Genomic DNA, 12,531 nt, shown 5'->3' with positions numbered 1-12,531 from the left:
TTAAGGTGCGACACCCGCGATGCAGTTCGTCTCTAAGCCACTCGACAGCTGCTGCAACTTGGGAGATAGTTTTAATGGATCTTTGGCTTCACTGACTGCAACAGAGGTGTATCGAATTGTCAGCACCAGAGGCCTTCTTAAGACACTTACCTGGAGGATCAGAGCAGCGCCATGACTTGCACACATCGGTGACATTCCTTATCGACTTTCCCCATTGCCGCGACTCCCGGACAATGAACGTGATGTCCCGCTAGGAAGGCGAGCCGTTTGTACCATTCCCCAAGTTAGGGTAGAAGAAAGTCTAATCGAATGAACAGCACCGAGGCGTCGCTGGCACGCCGCTAATAGGAAACGAGGCCAAAGAAAACAAGGCGGACACACACAAAAACACCTACCAACCCTCCGTTTTATTTATAAGGCAAACAACTTGACACGCCGCGCCGTCTGCATTTCAGGGCGAGGCGGGGCCGGTGGGTGAACGTGTCTGTCCATTCAGCTCCCTCTAATTGACAGATATCAGGAGACACTATTTTTTTCCTTTCACCAGAGATAGAATTAAGAGAATGGGACAGGAAATAATCTGAAAACCTAAAGACAGCAGGCCAAGGAGGGCTGTCACTCTGTCATCTCGTCACAGACCAACCACTCTCGGCCCAGGGACACAGCGAGACATGGGTCGCGGAGACACCTGACGTGGATTTTGATGGATGTTGATTATTAAGCACAGAGTGTTGGTTTCCACAAAGTGGTGTAGCAGTATAAGCACAGGTTGTTCCCGGAATAAAAAGGATATTGACCATTATTGCTAATAAGGCTCCTCAGCCACTCCTCACACTCCTGTTGGAGGTCCCAGCGGCGGCTCATGGCATACCAATATCCTGAACTCGAAGCACGTCCACTTGGGTGTGACCTCCCAGATGTCAGGAATCTCGTTATTTTTTTCCATTTTATTTTTTTTTACGACTTTTCCTTCTTTTGCCAACTTGATCATCCATCTTGTCGATTAATGTCCGAGGATGTGATTTATAACTCTAAACACTCACATAAAGCTATTGATGGGAGTTGCGATAGACTGTCTTGGGCTTCTCGGCGTGCTTGACGGCCGCTCTCCACGCACCGCACTCCAGGTAAACAGATACAGGTGCTGGTGTGCCTCTCTCAGCCTGGCATGATAACTAAGCCCTCTCCGTGCCTCCCTCAGCCTGGCATGATAACTAAGCCCTTCCGTGCCTCCCTCAGCCTGGCATGATAACTATACCCCTTCCGTGCCTCCCTCAGCCTGGCATGATAACTAAGCCCCTCCGTGCCTCTCTCAGCCTGGCATGATAACTAAGCCTTGTTCCGTGCACTCTCTCAGCCTGGCATAGTAATAACGTAAGCCTTGTTCCGGAGGAGGCACTGAGATATATATATATATATATATATATCATATAGTATATATATATATATATATATATATATATATATATATATATATATATATATATATATATATATATATATATATATATATATATATATATATATATATATATATATATATATATATATATATATATATATATATATATATATATATATATATATATATATATATATATATATATATATATATATATATATATATATATATATATATATATATATATATATATATATATATATATATATGTTCTTGGGTGCCACACTCGTTATCCATACTTAGACATACATATATACATACACATGTAATAATGATTAGAACATTAATGACAAGTATGATATCCATTACTATATGACTCTGTTACAGCTCTCTCCGTGCCTCCCTCAGCCTGGCATGATTACTAACCCCTCTCCGTGCTGGGGTCAACCTAAGGATGAAAACTTGCTGCCGTCTTGGCCCAAAGCACAACGCAAACTTTGAATTTGTAACTTATTAGCTAGGAGAGAGTTATTGCTGAGCAGCTATAGTAGAGAGTGGACGGACAGGTCCTTATACGGAGACCCGCGACCTTTCTATGGGATCCAAGGCCATGAAGTTGATGGAGGGCATGTAGGGAACACCAACTAGTATATAAGACCACAGGGTGCTGGCGTGGTATCAGTGTCAACTGCAGCGTTCACCATGAAGTCTGTGAGTGGCACCTGTGCACACCATTGAATCGCTTTAATCGGAGATTGCTAAAAACAATTTCTGAGAAAAGCAAGAGGATTAAAATGTGCAAGTTTGAATCACCACTGTGTTAGTATAAGAGACTTGTTATACAACTAACACTAATTTACTCCTTCGTCAGGTGTTTCTCTTCGCCGTGGCCGTCGCTGCCTTCCACCTGAGTCTTGCCTTCCCGGCAGACCTGAGCTCTGAGGAGGATATCCCTATTGTGAAGGATCAACGAGTTTTGGAGGATGACGGAAAGTTCAACTTTGAGATTGAGACGGGCAACGGTATCCGTATGTCGCAGGGAGGTTCTCCTGACGGCGTTGACGGCGCCGTGATCCACGCTGGCCAGTATTCGTGAGTGTTGAACGGTCACCTTGCAACCATAAAGACGCGGATTATGTGCTATATCCATCAAGACTGATTTATGTGATGCCATAAACTTACAATAAAACTCTGCCCACAGCTACACCGCCCCTGACGGCACCCTGGTGGAGCTGAAGTTCGTGGCCAATGAGAACGGCTTCCAGCCAGAGTCTGCCCTGCTGCCCGTGGCCCCCGAGTTCCCCCACCCAATCCCTCAGTTTGTGTTGGACCAGATCGCCTTCGCCGCCCTGCAAGACTCCAAGGATTCCGATGAGGATGAAGATTGAGATGATACAATATTGACGATCTTCATTCAGTATTAAACATTAAAATTATGGTATTTATCTTCTATGGTATCAGTCATTAGTATGAAATAAATATAATGATAGTATGTTCATTTTGATTTATCATTTACTAGTGCAACAAGTTGTGTGCCTTCCTATCATGACTCTTTGGCAGCTGAAAAGTGACATTATTAATTTATGTATGTACATTCTGAAAGGCAGAAATTATCCTTGCCTGCAAGAAAACCTAAAAACACATTTTGATTCTGAGTTATTTTGAAGCTTTCTTTTATTGATGGGAAAAGACAAACTGGAAGCATTGTGAGGGAAGAACACTAATAACGCCTCAGACTTCATTGTATCATTTTGACTTTGATTTCGATTTTGTTAAATTACTGAACACCGAAATCGGTTTAATACAAAAGCAGGTACAAAGGAGAACCTGAAGATATTTGGCGTCCTGCTTACCAAAACTGCACTAGTGATTTATTTCCTTGAGTAGTTACTGGATGAGGCTGTGGCGACGGTGTGTGGAGGCAAAGAATGACCAGGGATAATATTATTTGGAGGATGAATTCAACATTAATATAAAATAAGAAATATATCTTGAAAAAAAAATAAAGCGTCTGAGTGCGGTGGTAGCATCAAACAAAAATGATTACCTGCTTTTACACATTATAAAAACTTAAGAGTAAAAGTATTAGGTGGACATGTTTATACACCAACTAATAACTCTATGTTGAAGTCAGTCCCGTGCACCAATTTCCCTTTCCTTAAATGACGAATTTAGAGTGAGGTTGTATTTAGTAAACAGACAAAGCCACGAGTAGATACAGTTTCTTCTTTTGCATCAACGAACGGTGCATGCACTGAGAAGAGAGGGAATTCAGTCAGTCAGACAGCGATGCCAAGAGATTCTTTTGGTTTCAAAGAACACTTCCGTTTATCTGTTTTTCTCATTTCTTCAGTTATGACTTTATTTTGTCTTAATCTATATTATGCAATACTCATAACCGATTAACTGAAATTTACGCATGTAGATAATTAATTAATACACTACCTTGATGAAAGTTATATCGCTGACATTCATACATATGTTGCTACCAATTTTATGTTTTCAGAGGTTAAAATCAATATTGTCAATCTGTGGTTGTATTCTTTAAAGTTTGCTGCTGCTGATGACTTGGCACATTAAGTAGTTAATACTTTATGAGCAAAAGTCAGGCAGGATTGTTGGTCTGATCCTAAACAGTGATGCTATAAGTTCACCTTTCTTGGTTCTCTTGGGTACAGGTATCTGGGTACACGGCTAATTTAGTGCACCTAACACTGGCGTAGCGATACTGATATATAGACTGATAATATCCTCAGCAGATACTGAACGAAATTTATAAGAGAGAGAGAGAGAGAGAGAGAGAGAGAGAGAGAGAGAGAGAGTGAGAGTGTGTGTGTTAGTGTTAGAAGAGTGTGTAAGAAGAGTACCGGGGGAGAGCCAACCAATATGTTAACTATTTCACATTGCCCCTGTTCTTGCCGCGTCCCTTATGCTCCTACATTATTATTATTATTTTTTTATCTGGAACCTCTGACAAGTAGAGAGTTTGTCGACGTTGAGGTATGCGGTTTACTGGACTTGCTAGTAATATTCACCGTAGCTACCAATCATTAGGGAGCAGTATAAAACGATTGAATATATTTATAGGTGACACTGATGGCTGGAAATAGCTAGGTGCTTCATAGATAGACTGTTGCGTGTTGACGTGATGGCTTCTTGCAGCTTCCCTGATTTTCTTGTGTTACTTTTTACTGTCATTGTTACTATTATCATTTCAATTTGTTTCTTATGTCTTATGTTCTCCTCATGAGGCCACAGCGTTTTCCTGCACACTCCTCCTGCCACGCGTGTCAATAGCAACGTTTGATATGTGGTTTCTCGAATATTCAGTCATTCTTCTGCCTCTCTGTTGACTTTCTCCCTGATTAAACTAGGGAACATTATTCAACAAAAAAAAAAAAAACTGATTAATTAACTAAATAAATGAATAATTAACTAAGTAAATAAATATAGCTAAGAGTTTTCACAAGCACTTAAAAAATATTCTTCAACGATGTGTTTCTAATGGATGAATCGTACTGGGTAGGGTTTGGTCAGACAAGGAAATATCTTACCAGTAAATCTATTGGTTTTCACTAGTATTAATTATAGCGGTCATTTGATGATAAACTGTGATCTCACATTTTTTTTTTTATTCATGATGCAGAATTCTTGTTAAATTAATGCTGCAGCAATTGTGATAGCATCGAAAACCTAAATCACTTTCACTACACCCTGCTAAGTATACCACAAAGGCCTTGAGAATGTAGAGCTGGGGTTAGACATTACTTGCCTTACACTATGATATAATATAGATATGCTGGATTAGTTCTTTACATTAAATAATCGCAGGAGCTCCTTGGTACATCAAAAAACATTATATTCATTAGTTCTGTGACTTTATCAGATGAGACCAAAAAAAAAACACAATTGTTCCCCTTCCACACTTTTACTCACTCAGACTATACAATGTTCAAACACACTCCGGTTCTTGAGCAATCTGTTTCTTTGTGATTGAGTTGCCATGTTTCATTCAGAAGTCGTTCCGTTGTGGTCAATTAGACAACGAAATAATGAAACACTTCCTTCCCCATTACCTCTCCTCTCGCACACTTCAACTCACTTCACCCACGCTTTTGGTCATTTCCTGTGTCAGTAGCCCAGTATAATCCGTTGTGAGCCTACTAGAGCCTATAAAATTAAACTTTATTAATGCTCTAAGTATATAAGTTGAAAAGATTATTTATACCAATATATATTGTAAGCATAGAATACATTACACACACACACACACACACACACACACACACACACACACACACACACACACACACACACACACACACACACACACACACACACACACACACACACACACACACACACACACACACACACACACACACACACACACACACACACACACACACACACACACACACACACACACACACACAAGGATCATGTTTTACGAAAAAATATTCTACTTCTATATATTTCGTCAAAGACACTCATTTTGATAACTCAATAAAAAATAGAACTGTGGCTTTTCTATCAAGTAACTTTAGGTAGTCCCTTCTGCACATTTGAGAGAAATCCAGAATAACCATTGCAATAGAAAGGAGAAGAATCCAACCTTGTTACCATGTTACCTGTTATACCGGCAGAAGAAAGGGAGACTTATCTATGCAATCTCCAAGGCGAACAAGAACGAGAGCAAGATGATTTAGAAACAGCTCAGACTTCTTAAATAACTCCGGTGAGGCAGACGTGCTGATATGAAATTTCCCATTAAGGATTTGCGGAGGATAAGACGAGAAAATCAGATAAGTGGAATAGGTTCAGGTGAAAAGTCAGTCAGTGGCGTGGAGTGACTCTAGTTAGGTGGTGTCAGTTTGCGAAGTGAAGGGAAAAGGGAAGGGAAGAAGGTTACGGAGACACGGAACGTCAAGGGATCATCTCTACCCATTCACTCAGAAATAAGAGAAAGGGGAGAAGGTGACACTTTCTGAAACGAATGAATTAAGGGAGTGTGAATGTACTCTCTCTCTCTCTCTCTCTCTGCATCCAATACAAATCACCGTTTTAATACAGAAGAGGGTATGAATCTTATAACTGATGCACTGTTAGGAAACCAGTAAGGATGAAAAATCTTTTGTACATGTCTCCTTCAGATCTACTAAATAAATAAAAAGATAAAACACTCCACAAAAGGGAAGCGCATAAATATTAATGAAAAGAAGAATTCCTTGCCGCAAAAATAAACAAGGATTCGTAGTAAACAAACCATAAAAACGTTACATTCCACTTTATTATTCAGGTTAAGACAGAGACTGGCTGCATCATCGACTAGTTGGGCCTTCCATACGCAGTGACAGGGGCTGGAGATGGAGCAGGAGCAGGGGCTGGAGCAGGAGCAGGGGCAGGAGCAGGGGCGGGAGCAGGGAGAGGAGTAAGGACGGGTGCTGGAGCAGGGAGAGGAGCAGGGGCAGCATAAGGGTAAGGAAGAGCTAAGGCCGGGGCAGGAGCAGAAAGCTGTTCCTCAGATGAAGCAGTGTCCTCTTCCTCCTCCTCCTCAGCAGCTTCCTCGGCGGCTTTCTGGGCGGCAGCAAAGGCGATCTGGTCCAGCACGAACTGAGGGATGGGGTGCGGGAACTCAGGGGCCACGGGCAGCAGGGCAGACTCAGGTTGGAAGCCGTTCTCGTCAGCCACGAATTTCATCTCAACCACAGTACCGTCAGGAGCAGTGTACCTTTAATTGTGGATGTTTAAGTTCTCTCTCTCTCTCTCTCTCTCTCTCTCTCTCTCTCTCTCTCTCTCTCACACACACACACACACACACACACACGCACACGGTAGCATTGTGGATAAGGTGGTGAGCGTGGGATCGGGCAGACTTCCACGCGTAGGTTTGAATCCCACCACGTATCACCTCGATACTTTGCCATAAATTATTAACACGTCACCATGATACCCGGTTCTAGGTGGTTACACCAAAGATGCGCTTGAGTGGTGATATGGACCCTAATATGGGTACATGTATAAATAAAATTGCCTGCACTTCTAATGGGGTGGAAGCTTAACAACGCTTCCAATACTCTTCAAGTTACCTACAGGCGGTATAGGCCATAACATAAAACACACACACACACACACACACACACACACACACACACACACACACACACACAATACACATGTTTATAGCCCCCACACACGACATGAACACCAAACTCACGAGTACTGTCCAGCCTTCACCACGGCGCCGTCGGGTCCCTTGGGAGCGCCAGACTCGGAGAGAAGAATGCCATTGCCAGTCTCCACGTCCACATTGAACCTCCCATCCTCCTCTTGGATACGGTCGTACTTAAGAATGGGAACCAGCTCGCTGTTGTCTTCCTCGCTGCTAGAGTCGTCCTCGGGGAGGGGCGGCGCTCCGTTGATGTACTCTGGAGCGGCGAGGGTCAGGCCAAGAAGGGCAGCGAGGATCACCTAAAGGAATGAAATGTGAGCGTCACGTTGATCTTGGAGCGGTTGTTGTGTGTTATCTCATCCATTGAACCAGCGAGGGGTGTGTTATGCTCACAAGCTTCATGTTGAGTTGCTTAGTAGAAACTGTGATGAGGAATGCGATCTTATCATCTTTTATAGTGACAGTTTGAGTGCTGGTTGAGGGACGGCCTTGCGGGACCTGTCCTGCCTCCCAGGGTCCAGGGACAGAGCCTTTCTCCATAGAACTTGTCGCCGGTGAAATCAAGGTGGATCTATTTCACTTGAATCTTATTGGCCTGTTTTATTGCTGCTTTCTTCCTTCATAAAATATCAACTGTTCAATAATTCGATTTATTTTGCATAGGTAAAACAGTCGATGAATAAGTAGATGGTTACTGAATAAATAATTTGATAATGAAGGAACATAAATTCATATACTTTTCTATCTGTTTAATGAAGCAGATGTTTATCTGTATATTCAGCTAACTTTCTGTTGATAATTATATCTATCTTCTGTGTGTGTGTATATATATATATATATATATATATATATATATATATATATATATATATATATATATATATATATATATATATATATATATATATATATATATATATATATATATATATATATATATATATATATATATATATATATATATATATATATATATATATATATATATATATATATATATATATATATATCTATCTATCTATTCTCTCTCTCTCTCTCTCTCTCTCTCTCTCTCTCTCTCTCTATATATATATATATATATATATATATATATATATATATATATATATATATATATATATATATATATATATATATATATATATATATATATATATATATATATATATATATATATATATATATATATATATATATATATATATATATATATATATATATATATATATATATATATATATATATATATATATATATATATATATATATATATATATATATATATATATATATATATATATATATATATATATATATATATATATATATATATATATATATATATATATATATATATATATATATATATATATATATATATATATCAGTATCTATCTATCTATTCTCTCTCTCTCTCTCTCTCTCTCTCTCTCTCTCTCTCTCTCTCTCTCTCTCTCTCTCTCTCTCTCTATATATATATATATATATATATATATATATATATATATATATATATATATATATATATATATATATATATATATATATATATATATATATATATATATATATATATATATATATATATATATATATATATATATATATATATATATATATATATATATATATATATATATATATATATATATATATATATATATATATATATATATATATATATATATATATATATATATATATATATATATATATATATATATATATATATATATATATATATATATATATATATATATATATATATATATATATATATATATATATATATATATATATATATCTATGTATCTATCTCTCTCTCTCTCTCTCTCTCTCTCTCTCTCTCTCTCTCTCTCTCTCTATATATATATATATATATATATATATATATATATATATATATATACACAGAAAATCATACTCATTTCATACACGCGTTTATATATGTTTTTTTTATGTGCTTACATCCGTCAGCTCTTCAATGTCAGGTACTCCCACCGAATGGCCGGTCATTGTCTTGCCTCTACATGATCACTTGCAGTATGACACCCTCCTCTGATTATTAAGTTACCTACAAAATATTCTTTGCGAATCAAGAATGTGTGGCGATGACTTCAGGTGTCATCCCAGTTTTATTCCTTTCAAGGATAAACACGTGATTGTCCGTGAAGTGAGCTGACTTCATCAAATGTTCCTGATGGTTATTTTTCTGTAATAAAGATAATACTTAATAAAATCTCCCACTGCCTTTTATGACATAAAATTCTGCCAAGAATAGAGGACTGTTTCTCATCTCATTGTCACACAGCAATTTAATTGTTCCTTTGTCTAGAAAAAAAGATTGCTTAATTAGTCTTTTCTTGGGATATTTAATCGTTTTCATCCGTTATTAATATTATTATGACATCTTTTCTTAGTGGAAACTTGGCACCACCGCTGGCCTGCGCACGCGCAATCAAGCATCTGACGGATCAGATCATCATTCATCAGATAGCGGGCAGCAGCAGTGGAGGGTGGAGGTACGCAGCCTATTCTCAAAGATTCAGGAGGATGGCGTTTCCTCACTTTCCGCCTTGTAAGACCAATCTTTAGCATATATTTCATATCCTGCCCTAAGGTGAACACCAATGGTGCCTATAATACAACTTGGAATTCACTTAAATCTTGATGGCCGGCTACTATAATGATCACAGTACTGGCAGCTGCTGACACCCGCTGCCCGCCGCCACTTGGAATAACTTGCGCCTGGGGCATCTCTTTAAACCTGTAAGGAGAATAAGCCTCCATTGGCATTACAAAGATGCATTCGTGATAAGTTCTCCTAAGATAGATCCTCCAACGAATGAAACTAGCAATTTACTAATTCAGTTCCTTGCTTGGCCACCGCCACCATCATGGGGCCGCCACTCTCATCACCCTCTTCACTACTGTTTACACTGATCATCTCACTCATCTCCGTACATTAAGATAAACCTGTGGTGTTCAGGTATAGACTAATATGCAAACACCATATGAATAGCCTGAGCTATTCCTTGAGTTAATTCCCGCCTAAGCTTCAATCAATGTCGGAGTGCAGTAGCCAATGATACTAGTACTAGAGCCAACCTTCGCTTGTTCTCAGGGAAGAGGAGCGGGATTACTCCCTTGCCTTGCTTCAGCGAGTCAGGCACACCCTTACCTCACCTTCTAGTATTCATCTTGTGTATTAGTTGCATCTCCATGCCTTGTTTGCCTTGATAGCGTTCTGTGCCGGATATTGTATAAGAGATGGATCTTCATACAATATCGTTATCGAACTAATGATAAACTGTGGTTATTGTTATTATTATTGTTGTTCTCACCGTCATCGCTGTTGTTGGTGCTCTTGTTGTTGCAACTATTGTGACAATCATTATTGTTGTTAGTGTTGCTGCTGCTGCTACTGCCGGTGTTGTTATCGTTGTTGCTATTGCTGCTATTGTTGTTATAATTGCTACCGCAATTATATTTACTCGCTAACTTTTGACGAGCACTATCTGCTCGGAGGCTGATAACAGAGGGCCTCTGATTGTTGGCCAGACAAAGATTAGTTGGACAGGTTTTCCTACTTCGTTCATCAGGAGAAAAGGTCCCGTCCTACTTAGTGTGCGTGTGTCTGTGCGCGCAAACACTTAGGGCGGGGACATAAATTTTAATGTTGCAAGTCCCTCACAATAGTTACACGACAGCTTGTGTCTTCTGAGTGACATTAAGGCTGGGAGTCATGTAATCTTCCAGCCACCTTTTAGCTTACAGACCTGTTCTGCTGCAGGTATTTGTGATCAGATTAGCTGTGTAGGCCACGGAATGCACAGCTGAACCATTGTGGGTGGCCCGATGGCAGCAGCTGTTATTGATACTACTATTGTTATCATTATTACTATTATTATTATTATTATTATTATTATTATTATTATTATTATTATAATAATGATATTATTATTATTATTATTATTATTATTATTATTATTATTATTATTATTATTAATATCATTATTTTTATTTTTAAGGTACGCGAAAATATATATCTATTTGATTTAAGAAAAAAAAGTATATATCAAAGCAGAGTTTGTTCAAGGGAACTGACGAGGAGATGAACAGATGCTATGGTAAAAATGCAAGTTGCTATATGGTTCAGCCTTGGTAGGTCCATTGGTCAACAATTGTTTTGCCTTTGCAACGATTTCTATTGACATGTTGTCGTTGTTGTTTGTTTTATCAATGGGATGCTGCTATAGTTGTTATTTAATTGATAATGTTGCTACTGTTGCTTATTATTTTTCTGTTTTTGTTGTTGCTAGTTGTGTTAGTGGTGGGAATGAGGTTTCTTGCGCTTTACGATACCAACAGGTTGTTCTTCCGCTCCATGCAAGCGTGGTGAGCTGCTGCTGTAGTTATCTCGGCTCTGATCTCAAGTGTGATGTTAAGTGTCTCGCTTTCATTGAACGAGCGTTAGAGTGCTTTATTTTACGGTAAACTGAACTGACTTCATCATTGCGTCTTTCAACAAATGATATATCTATACATATGATATGAAGCTGGGAAGAGATTCAGTCATTATATATATATATATATATATATATATATATATATATATATATATATATATATATATATATATATATATATATATATATATATATATATATATATATATATATATATATATATATATATATATATATATATATAGATAGATAGATAGATAGATAGATAGATAGATAGGTGTGTGTGTGTGTGTTTCACTGTTTGATCTGCTGCAGTCTCTGTCGAGACAGCCAGACGTTACCCTACGGAACGAGCTCAGAGCTCATTATTTCCCATCTTCGGATAGGCCTGAGACCAGGCACACACCACACACCGGGACAACAAGGTCACAACTTCTCGATTTACATCCCGTACCTACTCACTGCTAGGTGAACAGGGGCTACACGTG

At 38.2% G+C, this 12,531-nt stretch overlaps 2 protein-coding genes across 4 annotated transcripts in view; one reads left to right on the top strand and one right to left on the bottom strand.

Annotated features, from left to right (window-relative positions):
* Nucleotides 1–2,894, top strand: part of LOC123518779 (cuticle protein AMP1A-like) — an 8,058-nt gene extending 5,164 nt beyond the window's left edge. Inside the window, exons 1-3 of one of the 2 annotated variants that reach the window (XM_045279783.1) lie at nt 1,831–2,113; nt 2,274–2,494; nt 2,604–2,894. In XM_045279783.1, coding sequence (XP_045135718.1) covers nt 2,105–2,113; nt 2,274–2,494; nt 2,604–2,790 — 417 coding nt within the window. In that variant the 5' untranslated portion in view covers nt 1,831–2,104 and the 3' untranslated portion in view covers nt 2,791–2,894. Of the gene's footprint in view, nt 1–1,830; nt 2,114–2,273; nt 2,495–2,603 lie in introns of those variants that run through there. The other variant, XM_045279782.1, reaches the window with a different exon arrangement.
* A 3,780-nt stretch (nt 2,895–6,674) lies between these two features.
* On the bottom strand, nt 6,675–10,939 carry LOC123518775 (larval cuticle protein LCP-17-like). 2 transcript variants are annotated; one of them, XM_045279776.1, is made up of 3 exons: nt 10,919–10,939; nt 7,620–7,873; nt 6,675–7,133 (listed from the first exon to the last, which is right to left on the bottom strand). In XM_045279776.1, exons 1-3 carry the CDS (start codon nt 10,922–10,924, stop codon nt 6,731–6,733), a joined length of 663 nt encoding a protein of 220 aa, XP_045135711.1. In that variant the 5' UTR covers nt 10,925–10,939; the 3' UTR covers nt 6,675–6,730. The 2 variants fall into 2 exon arrangements, with proteins under 2 accessions (XP_045135711.1, XP_045135712.1); XM_045279777.1 differs by lacking the exon at nt 10,919–10,939 and adding an exon at nt 7,968–7,991.
* Between the last annotated feature and the right edge of the window lie 1,592 nt (nt 10,940–12,531).

Source organism: Portunus trituberculatus, chromosome 44 (assembly GCF_017591435.1).
Source record: "Portunus trituberculatus isolate SZX2019 chromosome 44, ASM1759143v1, whole genome shotgun sequence".
Classification (NCBI taxonomy): domain Eukaryota; kingdom Metazoa; phylum Arthropoda; class Malacostraca; order Decapoda; family Portunidae; genus Portunus; species Portunus trituberculatus.
The sequence above is the reverse complement of the archived record's forward strand: the minus strand, read 5'-3'. Positions and strand labels throughout refer to the sequence as shown.